The sequence below is a fragment of the Euleptes europaea genome, chromosome 9 (genome assembly GCF_029931775.1).
Source record: "Euleptes europaea isolate rEulEur1 chromosome 9, rEulEur1.hap1, whole genome shotgun sequence".
NCBI classification, from domain to species: Eukaryota; Metazoa; Chordata; class Lepidosauria; order Squamata; family Sphaerodactylidae; genus Euleptes; species Euleptes europaea.
Genome location: NC_079320.1, coordinates 91,607,119 through 91,627,088, shown reverse-complemented (window position 1 = coordinate 91,627,088; position 19,970 = coordinate 91,607,119). Strand labels below are relative to the sequence as shown.

Sequence of the window (19,970 nt, the reverse complement as noted above, 5' to 3'; positions counted from 1 at the left end):
TACTCTCACAACAGGAATCAAGGGCGACCACAACCATCCAGTGATCTCAGCTGTGCCTGGCACTCCTTCCAGAGCATGAACTGGGGATTTCATGCATGCTCAGCATGAACATGAGCATGCAGCTCTTCTGCTGTTGAGGATTCCATATGCCCTACATGGGTTATGCTGGAATACTTTGTAGTACGTGAGATTTGGATTCTACTGCCGCTGCTTCCTTGTTGCTGATGAGCTTTGCCTTATTCCCATCTTTCCCCTTGATGGTGATTCAGCCCCCTTCTCTTGTTTTCACCCAAGTGCTTTTCCCCACTGAGCTACTGGGATGACAGTGAAGCCTTCAGAGAATGTTGCTGTGCATTCCTTGGTTGCTACACACGTACACCCCCTCGCCTTACAAAAGCCTGCTCCTTGGGGCATTCTTCCCCCATCCCGCCCATGTCCTTGCAAGGGAGAGGCTGTAGCTTCCTCATCTGGGTTTCCCCTGCCAAGTGAACTGCAGAGGCATACATCATATGCTTGTGAGGTGGCTACAGTTCTTCACCCGTGTATCTGCCTATGCACTTTGAGCCGCCAAGAGCGTGAGAGTCACACCAAGGCCCTTCCTTACAATGGAGGGTTCTTTCTCTTATTGTGTTGGGTGGGAGCAGGGAGGCCTGTCAGCATCCACACATGTTGGTTGGCTGCTTCTGTGTATAGCTGACGAGGGAGGGTCATCAGAGGACGTGGGAGGGACTGTGGCTCAGTGGCATAGCATCTGCTTGGCATGCAGAAGGCCCCAGGTTCAATCCCCGGCATCTCCAGTTAAAGGGACTAGGCAAGTAGGTGATGTGAAAGACCCTTGCCTGAGACCCTGGAGAGCTGCTGCCAGACTGAGTAGACAATACTGACCTTGATGGACCAAGGGTCTGATTCAGTATATTGCAGCTTCATGTGTTCATCAGCATGCTGCTCTAATGGCTGGTGGGTGTTGGCAATCTATGATCTCCAGTACAACTGCTATACTCTCGTTTTTCGGAGCTGAATGTGTGTTTTTCTCTCCACTAGGAGCATAGGATGCCAACACCACAAGGCCCCTGCCCAGGTACCCAGACTGAGTTGCCTGCTTATTTCTATGTGTGTTCTCCACAAACAGAACACTAGGAGCATCCCTACATGCTGCTCACAACACCTTTTAATACTTGATTTGTTAGAGGCTGCCAGATTCCCACTGTATCTATGAATGATCATTTGGACAAGGCACTGGGGAGAGGGATGTTTAACCAACAAAAGACTATACCTACCATGCAGGACAACATTGTTGAGGGCAGGGGCAGGGGACCCCACTAAGGGGGTCTGCTCCTCAGACCCTCGAGGCTTGGACCTGTGCAGCTTTGCTTCGGGGTTTGGCTGCACCATCAAGGGCTCCAGGCGCTTCTTCCTCTGCTTCTTTTCTAGAAGTGTTCTCTGCCACAGGGGAAAAAATGCTTCACTTACTCGCAGGATCACAGCTGGCCAGTTTGGTAAAAATTCTTCTCCGGAGACCTGGGTTTCATTTTTCCAAAGTATCTATGAGGATAATACTCAGAGTAGTAGCTCAATATCAATTCACTCAGAACTTGGCAAATTACCGATTTGGCCTCCAGTTTCTCCACTAGAAGTAAAGACTCACACTGAGTGGCTGAAAGGTAGAAAGGCCCCCGGAAGTGATGGAATTCTTCCAGAATTCATTAAGGAGAATATAGATTGGTGGGTACCTTTCCTGACCTCCCTATTTACCCATTTAGATAAAAAGCATCAGTTTTCAGAAGATTTGGGTATAGCAGTAGTAGTCCCCTTTTTTTAAAAAGGCAGTAGAAAAGATCCCCAGACTTTAGACCTATTCGCCTGATAAACATTATTGCCAAACTCTACGCCAGGCACTTGTTAGAAAAGTTTAAAACCTGGTTGGAGTTAAAGAATAGAATAGCTGAGGAACAGGCAGGGTTTAGGGAAGGAAGGTCTACCCTGGACCAGTTTAACCTTGCAGCACCTGACAGAAAAATGCAGCTCTATAAGGGGCCACCCTCTCTGTATGCTGCATTCATTGATCTCAAAGCAGCGTTTGAGTCTATATCCCGTCCCAAACTGTGGGCCAAATTAGAAAAACCCTCTCTTGATAGAAGGCTCTACCTGTTTATTCGTGCCCTCCATGAAGGCACATCCCTCAAAGTTAGGTGGAACAGGAAGGGACAACTAACTGAGGCTATTAGTACATCCAGGGGAGTCAGGCAGGGCTGTTTATTAGCCCCTATGTTATTTATATTTTACATCCACAATATGGTAAACAACCTAAAGGAGCAGAATTTCCATCCGCCTAAAATTGCCCATCGCCACGTTCCAGCAGACAATGCTGTTATCCGTTCGAGAACACTGGTGGGGCTTAGGAGGGCACTAGCCAAATTTGCAGCTTATTGCAAGAATGAACTAAGTCTGAATTATCAGAAAACTAAAATAATGTCCTTTGGCAAAAGTCAAAAGCTTAGGAAATGGTAAGTACCTAGGAATGGTACTCCAATCAAATGGCACCAGAAATGCGCACAGCAATTACATGGCTGGTTTAGGTAATAGATCTGCACTGGGTATTTTGAAGCTTTTTCGTAATAAAGGCGGATTAATTGTTCCTGCGGCTCTTAAAACTGTACTACGCAAAAACGTTGGCACAGCACTTATATGGCTCCTTTTTAGGACCAGCTCCCTCTTGCTTCGTTCCTTTAGAGCGAACCCAAACAAAATTTTAAAGAGCATTGCTTCAGGTGCCTACCTGTGTATCGAACTCTATGGTGAGGTTGGAGACTGGCCAAATAAGAGTCGAGGCCAGGATTGCTTTATTATCAATCTATACATGGCTTAACTTGAACCTCAGACCCTGTGGACTTTCTCCATTGATCTTAGAGGATAATTATTCATCAAGCTGTTAGAAACAAAATAGAACAACTTGGATTTTCCCCAGAATATTTGAGGACTTTAGGTTATGACACAGCGAGACACATTTTAAAACAAAGAATAAAAGACACTGAAAGGCAATTCGATCTAGCCAGAGTGCCCTTTTTCAGGGTGCCTGCCAATACCAAGTACATCGCTTGTCCAGCAGCGTATCTTACGGTGTTAGGAGTAAATACTATTAGCAGAGCATTTACTTTAGCTCGCTGTGTGGCCTTGCCCTCTGCAGTACTGAACAGGAAATTTTTCTCTGTAGTAGTGGAGAACCGGAAACACTCGAACTTATCCTTCTTAGGTGTAGTTATTGTAACAAGGACCGGGCAAAGATCTTAGGCCCTATTTTGAGAAAGAGTACTGGTTTTTCTGAACCCTAAACAGTCAATATCCTCCTTAAGGATTAATTTCCACAGGTAACAAAGCAAGTGGCCAAGTTCTATAAAATAGTATATAATTTCCAGAAATCTAAGCAGAAATGAAAAGGTGTTCACTGCCATTGTGCATCTGAAATTACTATCCTTAGCAGTTATACTCATCTTAAAGATATTAATACTTTGTTTAGTATTTAACTAAAATGCATCGGTTTTATACTATTGAAATGGGTATGTAAAGGTGATTTTTAAAACTATGTGTTTGGTCAATGACCGAAATAATAAAAGATGATGATACTCGCAGGAACCTACTTCTAGCTACTTCTGCAAAACTCTACCACTCACAATGGTAATCCAGACCAAGCAACAGACTTCAAGGTGGTACAAAAATGCAGATTAATACAGAGCAAAACAAATGTTATTCATAATCTGTTGATTAAGTAATCAAAAAGACCCAATAACACTTCCTACATTTCTGTAGTCCTGATGTTATATTACAACAGATTTTAATAGCTTGCACAGTTATTATTTGAAAGTTTCAATTGCATGTTTCCAAGCCGCATAATTAATCTAAAGCCATGGCAGAAAGCCATAAAGGAAATGGTCTCCCAGAAACATGGAATAAAATGCTCCCTCGATGGCCATGCAAACTTCTTTCCATCTCAAAAACAAATAGAAGCTCTGAAACACACCTCAGCTTATTTTTTATAAGTAGAACTATATTTTCAGTGGACTTCCATGATTATTTTTCCAGACGTCATAAGAAGAAGTCAGGGGGACATGACAGATTACAGCCATGGGGGGGTGACATTTAAAGGGAGTGGGGAGATGATTTTAATTAACTTTCCCACTGTGGTACAGTGCTGTCAGGAGCTGCTGGGGCTTAAACCCGTGACCCTCCAATTGGGAGCTCCACTGCCCCATGTCATGACAGCAAACACACAAGAGAACACACAGTGTAACAAGCCAAAACTGCAAAATGAGAATAAGCACTACACTGTAAACAAATTATGGACATTTAAAAAGTATAACAGCTGGTGAAAATCATCTGTGCGTACAATTAATAATTAAAGCTGTATACATGGAAATGTATTACCTGTGATATGTGCATGGTGGGGAGACCACCAAGGCAGTCTAGGGTGGCGACACAGAGGCAGGCGTCTGAAGTAGCTGTTGTTGCCTACCAGTACCCCAGAATCCCACCACAGGGATACCAAGAGCGGCCCTGCAAGAGATCCCGTGTCTGCAGCACTGTGCTGCATAGCGTCCATCTCAGTGGAAGGGACAACAATTATTCCCCTCTCCATTGCTAAAGCTGAAGAGCAACCAAGGAATGGTGACCAACAACTGAAGAGGAAGGTCAAAACAGTCTGGCCCCACTCTGACGCCTCATGAGGTCCGTTTAATGAAATATTAGCGTCTTCCCTCCTTTTTTACATCTCCATAGCTGTCCACTGTTATGACTAAAAACTGTCATCCAGGATGCTAAAAACAGAAATTACTTATATAGTTTACACATCTTTCTTTCCACTTGGCCTTTAAATGTATATGGCATCCAAAGATTTAAAGTAGCAAAACGTTGTTAAAGTTTGTTATAAATAAATATGTGGAATGGACTTCCTCAGGTGGTGGGCTCTCCTTCCCAGGAGGTTTTTAAGCAGAGAATAGATGGCCATCTGTCAGCAATGCTGATTCTATGACCATAGGCAGATCATGAGAGGAAGGGCAGGAAGGTTTGCATCAGTGTTTGGCTCTCATGGCCCTTTCTTGCGTGCCCAGGGTAGCGCCGATCACCACTTTGGGGTCAAGAAGCAATTTTCCTCCAGGCCACATTGGCCAAGGATCCTGGAGGGTTGTGGGTTTTTTTGGGGTTTTTTGCCATCGTCTGGGGTCACTGGGGGTGTGGGGGGAGGTAGTTGTGAATTTCCTGTATTGTGCAGGAGGTTGGACTAGATGACCTAGTGGTCCCTTCCAACTCTATGATTCTATGAAATATGACTTTAAAATTTTTTTAAGCATTCATTATCAGATTAGAAATTTCATGAAACAATTTCAGGCTTTTGTTATGAATGCCTGTTCAACTTTTTGCCAGAAACTAAGAGGGCCAGAAAACATCCACATAATGTGAGATTTGCAAACAAGGTCTTTGGCTAAAACAAAATTGCTACCAGTTTCAGCCTGGGAAAGCAAGGCTCACACACCAAAACCTGCTCCTAGACATCATTCTTCTCCATGCTGCCTTTTCAGAGACTTGCTTGAGGCAGCTCCCAAAACAAAAGATATCATATAAATGTATCTTTTGTTTTACGAGTTGCCTCAAGCAGTCTCTGAAGAGGCAGGGTTTTGTCATGTGTTAGTAATCTGCTTTCCTCCTTACACATTCCCCTTCCAGCACCAACTGCTATATCCCTGAAAGAATCTTATTTTCAGATCCTGAAATTACTACTTCTTAAAGGGTGAAATTCATGCAAAATCTCACTTTTCTTTTTCTACATATTTTTACTCTTTCAGAAGACCATTTTTACACGCATTGGGATCCAGGAAGAGACTGACGAGTGCATGAGCCTTGCTTTGACCTGGTTATCTCTTGCATGAGACCGAACGGATCAGAATTTAACTTTGAAACTTCATAGCATTTCCACAAAATCAGGGGCAGGAAGACTCCAATAGCATACTTGTTTTTTGTTTCTTTTACTTCTAAATCATCCAAAGGAGAAAGTTAAGCTTTGAAGGGGAATGGTCATGAAATGGCCACTCATCGGAGCAAAGGTTTTTTGCTGCTGTAAGTCAGCCGGAGTTTGTCCTCCATCATGCTAAAGTGCAGGTGCCTGCTTGGCAACCCATGACTGTCTACAGGGCAAGGCAGGAAGAGAACTCAGCGAACCTCAACTGCAGCCTGATACGAGCACCACTCAGAACCTTCAAAGTGTTAAAAAGGGGTTAAAAGTCTCCTTAGTTAAGCCCGGGTACATTAGCATTCTAATGTACCTCTCCTCCTCTGTGGGCATCAGCAACCGCTGAAAACTCCTGACTAGCAAGACCCATACCAGTGAAATTTATTTGTCCCCACTTTAAAACATGCTGAAATCTATCCCACAGATTACCTGGTTCTCCAATTTCAGTTGCCGCAGTTTCAAAGTTTCATCATCAAAGCCACTGGGAAAGAAGAGAAATGCAGGTATTAGCATTTCTAGTAAAACTAACCTGCATCATACAATAATGTACATTTAACAAACTGATCATACAGAAGAAGAGTTGGTTTTTATATGCTGACTTTCTCTACCACTTAAGAGAGACTCAGACCAGTTGCAATCACCTTCCCTTCCCCTCCCCACAACAGACACCCTGTGTGCTAGGTGTGGCTGAGAGAGCTCTAAGAAAACTGTGACTGGCCCAAAGTCACCCAGCTGGCCTAATTTGGAAGAATGGGGAATCAAACCCGGTTCTCAGATAAGAGTCCACTGCTCCAAACCACCACTCTTAACCACTACCCCACGCTGGCTTTAGATGTTATCTTGCTAGGAAGGTGCACATTTTTCAAGTCCTGCCTGCATCAGCACCATTGGAGGATTAAGAAAAAATCAACAGCAGCCAATAGAACTGCAACATTAGAACATTGTGATAGCGCCCAGCTTTCATTTTTAAAAAGTTTCTAGACATTTTGGCTGTGTGCTGCCAGTACTTTCCCCCTTAAACCTCCCTTATACAAAATCACACAAGATTGGAAGAGACCACAAGGGCCATCCAGTCCAACCCCCTGCCATGCAGGATCCCACAATCAAAGCGATCCCAACAGATGGCCATACCTCCACAAACGGGCTGGAGACTTACCTTTTTTAAATAAAAGCTGGGAAACACCCTCTGGTGGAGTGAGAAAAATGGAAGGCCTGGAAGACTGAAGCAAGGAAACCACAAGAAAAACTTCTTTGTGGGTGCTCAGTTGCCAGTGTGGATGCCTCCGAAATCACAATAGCAACTAGAGCTACGCGGAGAATCCACATGGACACAGCCAAGGACACAATTTGAAAAACAACTTCTAACTGCTAACATACATGGAAATATTTAAAGTATGGAAGGCTCAGAAGTTATTTTCGTACCTCATAGGTTTACTAAACCACTATGTAGACATAAAGTATATCTAAAAAGCAAAAGAGCCCCGTGGAGCAGGGTGGTAAGCTGCAGTACTGCACTCCAAGCTCTGCTCATGACCTGAGCTCAATCCCAACGGAAGTTGGTTTTAGGTAGCCGGCTAAAGGTTGACTCAGCCTTCCATCCTTCTGAGGTCAGTAAAATGAGTACCCAGCTTGCTGGGGGTAAAGGGAAGATGACTGGGAAGGCACTGGCAAACCACCCCGTAAAACAAAAGTCTGCCTAGTAAACAGCGATGTCACCCCATGGGTCAGGAATGACCCGGTGCTTGCACAGGGGACCTTAACTTTTTAAAAAACAAAAGAGGTATTTCACTGAACAGACAAAATTTACTAGAGCATGAAGTGACACTGAATGCTAGTTGAGATGGCTTCAAGAAATAACAGACAAATTCATAGTGGATCGGTTAATCGTACCACTGCCATAATAAACAGAGCAATCCTATGCAGAGTTACTCTAAACCCATTGAAATGAATTGACTTAGACAGGAGTAACTGTCCTTAGGATTGCATTGACAATCTCTGGCCTCCATGTAAATCCTGAAATCAGCAAAATCAGGCCATCTGCAGTGAAGGCGGGAGATTCTACCTTCTCAGGGCGTGACGGGCACATGCCAATCCAGTAGCCTCAACTGTCACTTTTGGCTTTGACAGTTGTCTTCTAACTAAAGTTGTCTATCTGACCTTAGGCAGATGATGAGAGGGAGGGCATCTTGGCCATCTTCTGGTCACTAGGGATGTGGAGGGGGGAGGTAGTTGTGAATTTCCTGCATTGTGCAGGGGGTTGGACTTGATGGCCCAGGTGGTCCCTTCCAACTCTATGATTCTATGATTCTAGTGAAGAACACAGTGACATTTGAGTTATTTTATTTCTGTTGCTTGGTATCACCTTATTTGTTTTGACAGTGAATTATTTTTTGAGAACGAGGGCTAGTATATAGTCCAATTGTCATGAGAAGCCACTGAAGAACTGAGATAAGCTTTCTTTCATCACTGTACATAAAGAATGACGGTCTGAACAGGGAGGAGTAGAAAGCAGGGAACACCAGAGGGGAAGCGGCTAAAGGGAAAAAGGCAGAATTTTGGCTGCTATATTTTTATTCTTTGTACATATGCTCACAATCCTGTAAATAAAGATTTTGGACATGTTTCTTTTGAATACAGTCCATTCAGTAAGGAATGGGTCACTTTTTTCCTAGCAGTAACAGGCCAGATAATCCATCCTTCCTGTTGAAAAAAGCTCTTACTCCTGGTAACTGAACCTTCGAAAAGCAATACTCGGCATATGCAGAAAGAATATGGGTTTGTAAAAATTAAAACAAGGACCCCGTGAGGACTGAACATTCTCAAGAAGACACAAAATGTTGAGAACAGTTGGGAACAGTTGGGAGTCAGTTCAAGGGAGAAGGCAGGGGGGGCGACTGCTCGAGCTGCTAAAAACATAATAGACTTAGGTCTGGGAATTTCCAGTTATTCACTGCTCGAGACCATGCTGTGACATCTCCGCTGCCATTTGGGAGCCAGCGTGGTGTCGTGGTTAAAGAGTGGCGGCCTCTAATCTGGAGAACCGGGTTGGTTTTCCCACTCCTCGACATGAAGCCAGCTGGGTGATCTTGGGCTGGTCACAGCTCTCTCCGAACTCTTTCTGCCCCACCCACCTCACAAGGTGTCTGCTGTGGGGAGAGAAAGGGAAGGGGATTGTCAGCCAGTTAGATTCTTCCTTAAGTGGTAGAGAAAATCGGCATATAAAAACTAACTCTTCTTCTTAGGCCACCACATACACCAACCCCAAGCACCCCCCCCCCCCAGCAGTGGCTGTAGTGTTCTATGAAACTTGCTGATAGGATAAGGGCTCTTTCTCAAGCATCCGGTGAATGTTGTTTCTCTTGATGCCTGGGCACAGGCCCCTTACCCATCTTCAAGTTTTATACAGCACTATATCAGAGGCAGGATACCTTGGTGATACTGTATGGAGTTGCCTTATAACCCCAAATGGTGGCCCAGATCTTGCAAATTGCCTGGGATTCAGATTTCTTTTTCCACTTGTGCTGCCTATGGAAGTGCAGACTCCATGTCTCCATTCTTTCAGTTGCAAGAATTTCTGGGGGGTTCTGCCAAGATTGCAGAAATATCCACCCCCTATCCCTGAGTGGTCCCAACTGGATTTTTATTTTTTTGACCTGCACTGGTGGGGCTTTCCTGGATTACCTTCTCTCCCAGGGAGCCGCCCAGTATACCTCCTCATGCTGGGAGCACTGGGGGAGGAGCTGTGTTCCAATTGCCCCTTACAGTCCTGGAGCTGAGCTTAGCGGTTAACAGAGAGGAGGCTGATTTTACAATTGGGAAAGGTGCCAAGCAGTGAGACTGGAGACCCCTCCGGCCGGCCTCCCAGGTCAACTCTGGAAGCCTGAAAACGGGCTCGCTTATTCTGTGGCAGGCAGACATAAGAACACAAGAAAAGCCCTGCTGGATCAGACCCAGGCCCATCAAGTCCTCCCAGTGGCCAACCAGGTGCCTCTAGGAAGACCCCAAGCAAGACGACTGCAGCAGCATTACCCTGCCTGTGTTCCAAAGCACCCAATATAATGGGCATGCTCCTCTGATCCTGGAGAGAATAGGTCTGCATCATGACTAGTATCCATTTTAACTAGTAGCCATAGACAGCCCATTCCTTCATGGACATGTCCACTCCCCCTCTTAAAAGCCCTCCAAGCTGGCAGCCATCACCCCATCCTGGGGCAGGGAGTTCCACTATTTAACTATGCGTTGGGTGAAGAAGTACTTCCTTTTATCAGTTTTGAATCCCTCCCCCTCCAGCTTGAGCAGACGACCCCCCCCCCCCGCGCGCGTTCTGGCATTATGGGAGAGGGAGAGAAAAAGCTTCTCCCTGGCCAACTCTCTCCAGACGCGCAAGGCAAGGCCGGCCGGCCTGCCCGCCCCGCTCCCCGGGGCACGCGCCACCAAGCGCTTCGGATGCGGGCGCGTGCACGCGCACCTCGCGCACGCCACGGAGGAGGAGCGGGGGGCTGGGGGGGCCACAGGAACGTCCCGCCCCCAGGGGAGCGCCGCCGCCGCCGCCCCGGCCGGCGCCGAAGGCCTCTCCCGGGGCCCGCCCGGCCCTCGCGTTGCCGCGCGACAGGGGACGCGCAGGGCGCCCCGCCCGATGAGAGGGCGGCGGCAGCGCCCGAAGGCCCCGCGGCGGAGAAAAGGCGGCCGCGCACAGCCCCGCCAACGGCGGCGGTGCCTCTGCCCATGCACAAAGAGCGCCGCGCCGGCCCCCGAGGCGCCCCCGCGGCCTTACCCAGCCCCGACGCCAGGCCGCGCCGGCCCGCTCGCCTTCGCCATCCCGCCGTCGCTATGGAGACCGGGGGCAGGGAGGGGGGAGGAGCGCCGCGGCCCCGCCCCCCCCACGGCTCTCATCGGCCACTGAAGGGGCGGGGCGGAGCCGGAGCCACTGAGCCCAGGGCGAGGGGGCGGGGCGGCACTCCGGCCCCGCCCCCCTCCGTGGCCCAGGCGTGCGTTTGGACGCATGCGCACTAGGCCTCGGAGGACACGGGGGGACGAGCGCAAAGGGGGCGGGGCCTCGCCCTTTCGAGCCTCGGGGAAGGATCTGAAACTGCCCCCTCCCGCTAAAAAACCAAACCTTCGCGCTTCCGGGGGGGGAGGGGGGGCGCTGCAGGCCCTTCCAAGGGGAACAGAAGCCGCTTCAACGACGCCCCGTCCCGCGCCTGACTGCGCAGCGTCTCAGCTGCCGCCGCCGCCGCCCCTGAGAAGCCCCCATCGTGTCGGGTTAAGAGTTGGGACGGGGGGGGAGGTTGCGCTGATCAAGCAAGCGTTGTCTGGGCAGGAGTGTTTTCGTGCAGAGAGGGCGCCCCCCCCCGCCCCTCTCCTCCCCTCGGCCCAAGGCTCTCTGCCCACAGGACTCCGTCCCCACGTGGCTCTGCCTCGGATCCACCCCAGAGGTTTCTCCCGCACTCCCTAGGTCCGGGGGGGGGGGCGCTGGCCGTCACAGCACTCAGACACGGAAGGGGGCGGCGGGGGGGGGGGCTCCCGTCGCCGCGCAAAAGAACCCAAAGCAGGGTGCCCCGTTCCCGGGGGGGGGGCGGATGTCGCCCGCTGCGGCTGCCCGCTTTCACGGAGGAGTCCCAGAAGAAGCAGTGGGAAACCGCCTCGGAGTGCCCTTCCTACCAGCGTCAAGGCAGGCCGCGGGAGGGGGGGCGGCGCCTGGTTGACCAGGGGAGGTTTCTGGGGGGCGGCTGCGCCCGCCTGTCCCCCTTGCTGCCGGCCCCCAAAGTAGCAGAGGTCGCCTCTCCTTTCCTCCCGTCAGAGGTCTAGGACAGGGATGGCGAACCTTTTGGAGACCGAGTGCCCAAACTGCAACCCAAGTGCCAAGTCAGCTAGACGTCCACATGGGGCTCGGGGTTGCCAGGTCCCTCTTCGCCACCTGCGGGAGGTTTTTGGGAGGAGCCTGAGGAGGGTGGGGTTTGGGGAGGGGAGGGACTTCAATGCCATAGAGTCCCATTACCAAAGCGGCCATTTTCTCCAGGTGAACTGAAATATCTCCTGCTACTACCTGGAGGTTGGCAACCCTGCATGGGCGGCCAAGCAGGGGAAGGAAAGCTGCTGGCGCATAGCCCCCACCCCTTCAGTTTTTTTTCCAACTGTTATCTTTGAGACAGCAAGGTAGACTTCCCCTGGCTATGGAAGATCCACTGATTTAGCAATTTGTAATCTCTTTTCCTTTCTGTAAATGTATTGAAATGCATTAGGACAGTGAGGGAATAGCTTGTTGCTGGGCAGGATAGCTCTGTGTGTCTGTGTCTGTAGTAATGGGGGCAAGAGTCACAGAGGGTTACAGTGAACCATAACAAGAACTGGGTGAAACTGTCTCTTTACTGCCGCCTCTATGTCCGTAGCGCTTATCAGCTTTACCCTGAATGTCGATGGGTTGTCGTATCTTGACGTTGGATAAATCTCTCTCCCTCAGTACAATCGGGGCTCAGAGATTTCTGCCCATTAGGGCCTCTGGGTCGCAGCTGCCAGAATAAACTGTTTTCTTGAAATAACGATCTCAGGTCTCTCTCCCACCCCCCCGAACCCCTGTTTACCACCACATCTTCATACGAATTGAAAAAGACTGTTATGTGGGGGGGCTGATGGTGGGGACAGCCCTCTGCATGTGCTCAGAGGCACCTTCGGTTGCATGAACGAGCAGAGTGGAAACCCGAGCTAAGCAAAGGGCTCGGCTCCAGCACAAACCCCAGGCGGGTCCCCATTTGGCCCTCACCGCCAATCTCCCGCGCTGCAGTCACCAACCAGCCCGCTCCAGATGGCTGCCCGGCATCCCACTCCCGGTCCAGCCGTCCCGGCTCCGCCTCTTCCAGTCCTCTGTGCTGGGGCAATGGCGCGCGTGCCCACAGAGAGGGCTCTGAGTGCCACCTCTGGCACACGTGCCAGAGGTTTGCCACCACTGGTCTATGACATACAGATCTTGAGCAGTGAACTTTGCACCAGCAAAGGTGGGGCATCCCCAGGTTCAGGCGAGCTGTGCAGGGAATGCCCTCTTCTGCGCCGACGTGAGCCCCTGCCCCAGAGGGACACCAGCATGCCCGCGCTTGGGATGGCCAAGCTGCTCCCCATTGCTGGCAGAAGGGCCCCTTATGCCAGTGTGCTGTTTATGCCAGCGCTGGTGTCACACGGCCTCCTGTGCACTCTCCCCCCCCCCCCGCCTTGTTGGTTGCGCTGTAAAAGGCAGCTGATACCACTGTAGGCTCTTGCAAGGACCACCGGCCCTGCCAGGGAGGGCTCTCTTTCAACCACCCGTGGCTCCGTGACTGCCGAGGAAAGGCCAGGGGCCCTCTGGTGCCTGCCACCACACCCAGCCCCCTCCCGTCTCCCCCAGCAAGGCAAAGCCGTCCTCCTGCCCCGCCTGGGCCGTGAATGCCCTGGCACACCACAAGCGACATTGATAGGGCCTTCTTTCTCTGCACTTCTTCTCTGAGCAGCGCTCTGCTGGTCTTTTCTCTGCAAGGCTGATGGGTTTTATTTTTCCTACACGGCGCCCTGCCCACCGGCACTGTGCGCCTGAACCACTGAACCTGCAAATTGAGGAAACAGCAAAATACATAAATATAGAAGCATTTCAGATGCTTAAGGTGGATTGATTAGTCGGCCCAACAATAAAATGCCCCACGCACAAATGCTTCTGTAGGATAGGTAAGTTGCAGTGGTGTAGCAGGTAGCCTGTCAGACTAGGATCTCCACTCTGCCGTGGAAGTGTTGCGGGGGGACTTTGGGCCACTCACACACTCCGCTTAGCCTGCCTCACAGGGTTGCTGTGAGGATAAAAGGAAACACAGGAGAACCACAGAAGCCGCTCTGGGTGCCCCCGGGGAAGGCAGAGCAGGGAATCAGCGAAGTGAAAAGGAAGCGTTTCTACGAAGCCGCCGCCCCCCCCCCCCGGCCCGATCCCGGACAGAGGCTCGGGGGCCCCTCCGGAAGCCGCCGGGAGGCCGAGGGGCTCGTGGGGGGGGGCAGCGGACCCCGCTCAGGGCCGCCCCACCCGCCCCGCGCCGCGGCCCCAGGAGGCTCCCCCTGGCCGCGTCATCGCCCTCTCGGGCGTCCCCCGCCCCGCGCTCTACGGGGCCGCGAAGGGGCGGGGCCGCGAAACCAGGCCACGCCCCCTTCCCGGCGGCAGCTGCCCATTGGCCCCGGCGGGCCCACGTGACACCCAACGAGCCTGTCGGGCGCCAAATTCAAAAACCTGGGCAGGAGCCGGCGGGGGGGCGAAGGCGGGAGGGAAGGAGCGGAGAGACGCGGCGGTGCCGCCGCCAGAAGACCCCCCCCCCGCCTCTACCCGGAGCCGGACTCCGCCGCAGGCAGGCCGGCGGGCTGAGCGGGAGGGGCGCTCCGGGGCGCGGAGCCGCCGCCGCCGCCTGGGGGTCCCGGGCGTCCCGGGGGAGGCGTGGGCGGAGGATGCCTCCCCCCCTTCGGCGGTGCGCACTCGTAAGTAAGCCCCCCCCCGGGCAGCGCGGTCGCCTGCAGCTGCGCCTTGGGCTCCGGGGAGGGGAGCCGCTGGACACCTACCTACCTACCTGCCTCCCTCCGCCGCGGGAAACGTGCCGGGGCTCCCCGTGCCCCCCCCCGCCCTCCCTGCCGAGCGCGCACGAGAGTGGCCCGGCCGGCCCCGCGGTGGGTGGCGCGCGCAGGCTCCCGGGTGCGGGCCCCCCCCCCGACGCCCCTCCTCCTCCCCCCATTTTGGGACCCTCCCCCGCTGGGCCCCTAACGGTGGGGAGGCCGGGGGGCCCTCTCCCCCCCCTCCTCCTCCTCCAGCCACGGCGGCACCTGTGCTCACGGGCGGGCTCGCAAGTAGCGTATTGCCCTACCTTGCGTGGGGGGGGGGTGTGGGTCAGAAAGGGCACCGAGGCCCTCGTGGGGAATGCCGGCCTGCTCCTCCCGCCCTGGGCTCTCTCTGGCCGGAGCGGCCTCCGGCGGGGCCTCCGCTCGCGCTTTTCTCCCCAGCGTCGGGCCTCTTCGCCGTCTGTGGCCCCGGGGGGCGGGCTTCAGGGGCGCGGGAGGAAGCCTCGCGTGCCGTGCGGCAGGCGCCCCGTGCGCCTCCGCGGCCCGGCCTCAGGCCCGCGCGCCCCGGCGCCGCCCCGTCGTTTGGCTTCCCGGGGCCACCGCGGAAGAGGAAGAGCGCTTGTCTTGGGCCGCGCATGAAACCCACCAGCGCCAGCTCAGTCGTCACGTTTGCAGTCGGTTGGGCGGCGCGCGGCCCGGGGGCTGCAGTTTGGGCAAGCCGGAGTGAGACTGTCCTGTCACCCCCCCCCCCACAAACACCCCTTCGGATTAACCTGGGGAAGTCGTTTCTGCAGGGCGCAGCAAACTGGGGTCTTCTACCTAAAGGGGTGGCTGTGGGGTAGCCAGTCTTCAGCAGGAAAAGGATGGCAGCGGTCTGATTCAAAAGGAACAAAGAGTTTATTGAGGGATTTGATACGAAAGTGGGGGGGGGAACTTATCCTAAACAAATGCTAGTAGTTCCAACTCTATGATTCTATGCTCCTTCTCCTCCCGTGCCCTCATAGGAGAGGTGGCAGCGGTGGGGCTGGTGTGGGCAGGCTTGGTGGGGGGGAGTGGTGGCTCCTGCTCCTTCCCCCTGCCTGCCCGCAGTGCTGCCACGTTGGTAGTCGAGGAGGCAGAAAGGGGGTGAGGCAGTTCTCACTCCTCCTTCTCCTCCACCTGGAGAGGAGGTGCTGGCAGGGCCAGTGTTGGTGTTCGAGGGGGACCGGCTATGCCTCTTGCTCCTCCTTCCTGCCCACCTGCAGTGCTGCCATCAAAGCAATGGCTGGGTGAAGGTGGGGCAGCTTCTGCTCCTTTTCTCCCACCCGCAAAAGAGGGCTGGTGGTGGCAGCCTCAGTGGTGGGGGGTGACGGTGGCAGCTGTGACCCCTGCCACTCCTCCCTTGCCCACCCTCAGTGGTGAAATCTCCAGCAGCTCTTCCTTCTCCTCCCCTCCCTGCTCTCAGTAGGTTTATGTTGGGTTCGCAAGCGCAGTGTTCCTCTGGGGTGATTTAAACCCCTTCCATTTGAGAAGATTTAACACTTTTCTGCAAACCTGGGGTCCCCCGAATCTACAGAAGAACACCCTCTTTCTGAACTTGGCCCCATTCTCAGTCTAACGATCTGCAGGGGTCCTGATTTAGAATTAGAGAAAGTGATCTGATAGGGTGGCCAGCTTCTGACTGGGAAAGTTCTGGAGATTTGGGGGGAAAGCCTGGGGAGGGTGAAGTTTGGAACAGGAGGGAGCTCAGCAGGGACACATGATGCCTTCAGAGTCTACCCTCCAAAGCAGCCCTTTTCTCCAGAGGAACTCATCCCTGAAGATGGCATAGTTCATGCCTTTCAGTGCCTAAGCTCTTTGAATGGACTCCTTCCTGAGAAGGAATATGTTATCTTATTCAGATAGACACCTACTGAGCAGGAATCAACATTTCTTACCGAAAGTAAGCTTTTTCTTGAGATGCGCCAATAAATTTATGAAAAGGGACATGATTGTATGTATAATTAAAACACATTTATTTTACACCACATAATATATGATTTTATCATGGTTACAAAGTCTTAAAATATTATATAAGTTTAGACATCATCAGTCTTAAACATGTTCACGTTGCAAGCAATCTTTAATAATCTCTATGCCTCTATAAAACAGTATCTTATCTTAATATAGTAATGATATTTCATTTAGAATATAAATTAGTTACAGAAATCATGTAAGATATGGTTAGTGCAATGCACATTCATTCAGAATATAAATCAGTTACAGAAATCTTGTAAAATATGGTTAATGTAATGGAGAAAGATTTGATATAGTTAAGAGCATCTCAACTCAAATCACATAGAACATCATAGTAATACAGAAGACATACTATACCCTGTCATGTCATCTGCAAACCTTCTCAACCTATATATCAGGCTTTAGAGAGATCTGAAAAGTTCCTGATCCATGTTCAGGATAAGTTAACCTTTTTGGTCTTTTATATGTTATTTTAGTATTGCAATGTCTTTGCAATGAATGTCTTTCCTGTGTCTTTGCAAAGGTTAGAGAAATCTCAGGTTCCATGAGTGTATGTAGAAATTATATTTTAAAGCATATTTTCAGTCCATGCCAGGACCAAGTCCATGAAATCATAGAGAAATCTCCCAGTGTTCTTAGCCTATGAAAAGGCCTCTGATCTATGTTAGGATCAGAGATATCTATGGTATGGTATGTGCATGCTATTGTAAGGGTCTCCAACCTCCCTGGGCTATTTCCACAAAATCACTCGCTCAGACGACCATTCAGAAGCAGGTAAGTTTATTGGAAAGCATCAGGTATGGTCAGGGCCTACACGGTCAAAAGCTGCAAGTGTTTGCCATTACAAAAGGGTGAGATTATATCCAGTTCTACAGCACAGATGTCAGTTACATGTTTTGAGAATTATACCAGCCTAGACTACATTCAGACATCAAAGCCCTAGAAGAAGCTCGTTAGCACAATTTCTACAAGAGTCAAGGTCGTGGGGGAGGAGGGACTGGGGAGAGGAGAGCGAGCGTTACATTCCAGCAGGGGCCTACACAGGGAGCGCTACAGCAGAAGCCTGAACCACACTCAGACCAGGATCAGTCCTGCCGTTTGTACAGAACAGAAAAAGAAACAGAACAGAAACAGAACAGGTCCTCACAGCTATCCACAGTTGTGTCAAAATCAGACACCAATGCAAAGCTTATGAGAAAGCCATGTAATGTGTTATGTGTAAGCTTAAAGCTGTTATGAAGTCTCTCTGATAGTGCTAATATCAGAGATTTGTGTGTGAACCTTTAGTTCAATGTAAGAGCCTAATAGCTCCATGAATATGACTCCATGTAATCTGTGTAAGCACTGTGTACTATCACAGAGTACAGAGGCACCCCTGTCAGTTAGGAAGACCTCTGGCTTCTGCTCAGAGAATGTTCAGAATCCTCTCTGTCAGCTAGAGAAGACTTCTGACACAAGCTCAGAGAATTAGCTTTTAGTCCCGTGTAAAGGAGACTATAGGTTTTACAGTCTTCATGCTTGCAAGGACTGGGAAGCCAAGCAAGACTAGATAGATCATTGTGAGACTCCATCAATCCTTGTTAGAATAAACGGGCTCTCAGTGTTCCAAATATGGAATGATCCAAACTCCTGGACCCCACTCTAAGGTTAGTAGGAATTCAAAGAGCCTCCATCCCATTCACAGGATGGAGAAGTCTGCAAGCATTCATTTCAGACATCCAGCCTTAGTAGTACTGGCTATTCTGAAAAGAATCTCCCCCTCCAGCCTCACAGGAAGGTTTGTAAAACGTTAGAGGTATCCGTAAGAATCCAGAACATACAAGAAGGCTAAACACTGAAAGAAACCTCTTTTGTCTTGAGAGCTTCAGTCCACGCAAAAATCAGAGCTCAGAGTCTTTACATCTCATGCAAGAGATGGAGAGGGTCAGGTCAGGTCAGCGGGTGTCAGCCTTTCAATAACTCTCTAACGTCTGGCTGGCTAGCTCTTTCTTTTATATTATTGTAGGCATGAGTCACGTTCAGTGCACTGATACTTTTGAAGTATTGCACCCCTTCCATGGCTCTGTTATTTTCCTTGACTCATACCATTTTCCAGCATTGTTTCCTTGTTAAGAATACAGTTAGGCTTGCTGGTCCGTTCCTCTGGAAGGGGTGCTCCATAACCTAACGTCTGTATCTTCATTATGTGTCATCTCATTACATCATAGTTCTCAGTCAGCACTTTCACAGAGCAGCTGTACTCCTCTTATCTATTTGTTAGTGGCTTTGTTCCAGAACGGAGCTGCAATATGTCATAGGGATACAGGAAGACAGGAAGACCTTGATAAAAAGTGTTTCAGGACAAATGCTCCTGCAACCCATTCTTTACATATAACAACATATGTGGAAAATGGGGAATCGTAGCTTGGAAAATAGCGGGGGGGGGGGGTTGATCAAGAGGGAGAGTGAAGATGACCTGTCCAATTCTGCAAAGAAATCAGATGAAAGGAGGAGGGATTCAGTGTGTGTTGGGAACCTCTGCTGCAGTTCAGCTGGTATCTAGGATCCGACTCCTTCCTGGCTCTAAAGCTGGGCTAGTTATACTGTTTTTGGTTCATAGTATAAAATGGGTTATTTTCAGGGAACAAAAGATTGTGACAGAGGATAAAGGAATACTTGGGAGTTGGGGCAACTAATCAGGAGAAAACTATAGAACTGACTGAACAGCACCAGGGAAGTGAGAGGGTGCAACAGGAAGGGAAGTTTCTGATTGAATTATAATTCAGGATTACAAAAGTGGAGGCATTAAGCTGAGTCATAATATTTGGCAGGAGCTTTGGGGACAATGGGAAGATTTGAACCAGAGTTTCCACACGGTCACAGAGCACTTAACGTTCAAATTGTGTAAGTGGCCAGTGTTTGCCAATCGCGTAAAAGACAACGCAGTAAGAGGCATTTCTTCTTGCCTGGCGTGGCTGAATTGCTGTCGTCCTGTTGGCACTCCCCAATTTCTCCCAAAAAGGCTTCCTTCGGAGCACTTTCTGTGCTTGTTGTCACAAGATCCTCTACTGCGTTCAGTGCTGTCAGGTTCTCAGACACAAAATGTGGCGGTGGCTCCCCACTTCCCGTGGGTGCCTCGCAGGGTTTGCTCACACTGTTACGCTGGCAGTTCATCTATTCAGAATGGGAGGGTGGAGGGTGTGCAGATGGTGGGGGGACAAGCAACAGACCCATCTGTTCTCTGTATTTTAAGTTGCAGTTGTGTTTGCCATGTAAAGTGTCTGTCCAAATGGCGACAGGAGGTGCCGCAGCCTTAATTCAGACCAGGTGCTGCGTGTTGTGCTGGTGCCGCCGGTCCTGGTCAGACTAGTGATGAGCATCAGAGGGGAAGCTGCAAATTTAACCTGTAGCCTGGAAGACTTAATAAAATCTATTTCAATATAAG

At 50.6% G+C, this 19,970-nt stretch overlaps 1 protein-coding gene across 1 annotated transcript in view; it reads right to left on the bottom strand.

Annotated features, from left to right (window-relative positions):
• Positions 1 to 6,518, bottom strand: part of TULP3 (TUB like protein 3) — a 38,869-nt gene extending 32,351 nt beyond the window's left edge. Inside the window, exons 1-2 of the mRNA XM_056855900.1 lie at positions 6,428 to 6,518; positions 1,278 to 1,440 (exon numbers count right to left, since the gene is read on the bottom strand). Coding sequence (XP_056711878.1) covers positions 1,278 to 1,440; positions 6,428 to 6,511 — 247 coding nt within the window. The 5' untranslated portion in view covers positions 6,512 to 6,518. The remainder of the gene's footprint in view (positions 1 to 1,277; positions 1,441 to 6,427) is intronic.
• Positions 6,519 to 19,970: the final 13,452 nt, after the last annotated feature.